This window comes from Echinops telfairi, unplaced genomic scaffold (genome assembly GCF_000313985.2).
Source record: "Echinops telfairi isolate 266 unplaced genomic scaffold, ASM31398v2 ScPeMD7_11;HRSCAF=52, whole genome shotgun sequence".
NCBI lineage: Eukaryota > Metazoa > Chordata > Mammalia > Afrosoricida > Tenrecidae > Echinops > Echinops telfairi.
This window is the reverse complement of record NW_022103908.1, coordinates 133,772-135,984: the sequence shown is the minus strand read 5'-3', so window position 1 is coordinate 135,984 and position 2,213 is coordinate 133,772. Positions and strand designations below refer to the sequence as shown.

Below are 2,213 nucleotides of genomic sequence, written 5' to 3'. Positions count from 1 at the left end.
GGGTAGAACTTCCCCCATGCGTTTCGGAGACTATAACATTTTTCAAAAATCATTTTATTGGCGGTGGAGACTGTAACTCTTTATGGGAATATAAAGCCCAGTCTTTCTCCCTTGGAGAGGCTGGTGGTTTCGAACTGCTAACTGTTCAGATAGCAGCACACGTGTAACCACTACGCCATCAGAGTTCCTGGAGACAGGTAGACTCTTAATCAAGATTTAAATTGTTTTTTGTCTATGAATTTAAAAATAAGAGATACCTGAGCTAGAGCACGTGTAAGGTTCTTTCTAGCTCCAATTACCACCAAGTTTTCTTTTCTGCCACATAATCTCTAGCACAAAGCCATCTTGGTGTTCAGGGCATCCTGGAACTCTCTGTTGTGCTTCTTTTTGATTGGTGACAGATGACTTGTGGGACTATGAGGATGTATCAACACATACTAGGGAGCAGATAATGAAGCTGGCTGTCTTGGTGAATGCATGAGATTCAAAACCAACTCACTGGCCCTAAGTAGAGGTCAACTCATAGCAACCCTATAGGACAGAGTAGAACTGCTCCTGTGGGTTTCCTAAACTGTAACTCTTTACGGGAGTAGAAAATCTCCTCTTTCTTCCATAAAGGAGCCTGTGGCTTAGAATTGCTAACCTTGTGGTTAGCAGTCCAACAAAAAAACCACTGCACCACAGGCCTCCTATGGGGAAACATTGTCCTGTTTCTCCTGGGAGGGTTACTTGGGTACAAAGACTTTGAGTAAACCTAGAGTGTGTGGTTGCTTGCAAGTGTTAGGAGAACTGAACACACATGTTGAGTGATGGGGAGATTCCTTGTTGCAAAGAGAAGGGACTCCCCCAGGTCAGGATGTTTGTTAGTTATGAACCATGAGACCATCTTGAGCCTGAAGTTGTTGTGCCCTAGAACAGCCCCCGAGTTTAAACTCTACTTGTAAACTCCCTCCTTTGGGAGGTTTTACAATAAAACCCAGTGAGCAGAGAAGCTCGAGAGGTCTTATCTCTTATGAGTACCTCTGTCTTTCCCTCATGACTCAATCTCCTGTCTTGAGCAGTTATTCCGTGTGTCTCAGGAGCTCCCAGCTGGCAACTACATGAGAGATTAGAGGGAAGGAATGATAGATCTCCTTGACATGTCCCTAACTCGAAGTTATATAGGAATGGAAAGGAGGTCATTTCACTGAACTCGAGGGAATTAGTCATGCATGCTGAAAATGGCAAAAGCTCCTTCTATATTGGTCTTTTTAGCCATGTCTGCAGAAACAAAGATTCAATTTTCCATGCTAACTTTTTTCAGGATAGAAGTTCTGCTAAATGCATGATCAATTCTTAGATACTGGCTTAGGAACCAAGAATCTATAGAGAATTGTGATGCATGGATAAAGATAGGATCACAGAAGATATTTATTTGCTATATTATTACCGTTAATTACATCGCCTATTTTTCCAAGTACTTTCACATACTCTGGATCTCACTCCCACAAGTCTGAAAGGTACTGAGGGCAGGTATTGATGTTCGCAGATTAGGGATGAGGCATCTGAGCTTCAGGAATGGCAGCTTTGGTGTCAAAAGTCAGATGTGTATATAATGGTTAGGCTCAGGCATTCTACCCATGCTTCCTGCACTCCTTTTGAAATGTCCCCAGGCCACGTGACAAGGCATGGTGCTGATGACACTGACCTGCAGGTGTACATGCCACATCTCTATTCTCAGAACAGCTGATACGGATGCTCTCACTCTGGCCTCTTGAATCAGCTACCTGCCAGCCTCTGAGACTCAGTGCTGTTAATGGATAATGCAGCAGACTTGTAAAAATGTGCTCACAGTATGACACAAATGCAATTTTCACAAACACCTAGTTCCGGAGAGGATTTGATAGTACGCTGGCCTCAATTAACGTCCTGCCTACACACACCCATAAGGCAACCCTGGCCATCATGGCTTGCAGGACATGACTAAAGAAGCACGTTTCAAGTTTTCTTCTCTTTTAAGAAAACTGCCAGGTCCATTCGAAAGGGTCACCCACACTGCTGTTTACAATGTAATGCACCCGATGCTTCTCCTGTTCCAAAACTGTCAGGGCAACTCTACAGTGTATCATGTATCACTAACCATGTATCCGGCATCCTCTTTCTTTTCAACATTTCCTTTGGCTTTTTTAAAAAAATCATTTTATTAGGAGCTCATACAGCTTTTTTTTTTTTTT

The 2,213-nt window shown here is 43.0% G+C and overlaps 1 protein-coding gene across 1 annotated transcript in view; it reads right to left on the bottom strand.

Annotated features, from left to right (window-relative positions):
• Nucleotides 1-623: 623 nt before the first annotated feature.
• Nucleotides 624-2,213, bottom strand: part of ALG11 (ALG11 alpha-1,2-mannosyltransferase) — a 22,739-nt gene continuing 21,149 nt past the window's right edge. The window contains exon 4 of the mRNA XM_045287179.1: nucleotides 624-1,789. Coding sequence (XP_045143114.1) covers nucleotides 1,614-1,789 — 176 coding nt within the window. The 3' untranslated portion in view covers nucleotides 624-1,613. The remainder of the gene's footprint in view (nucleotides 1,790-2,213) is intronic.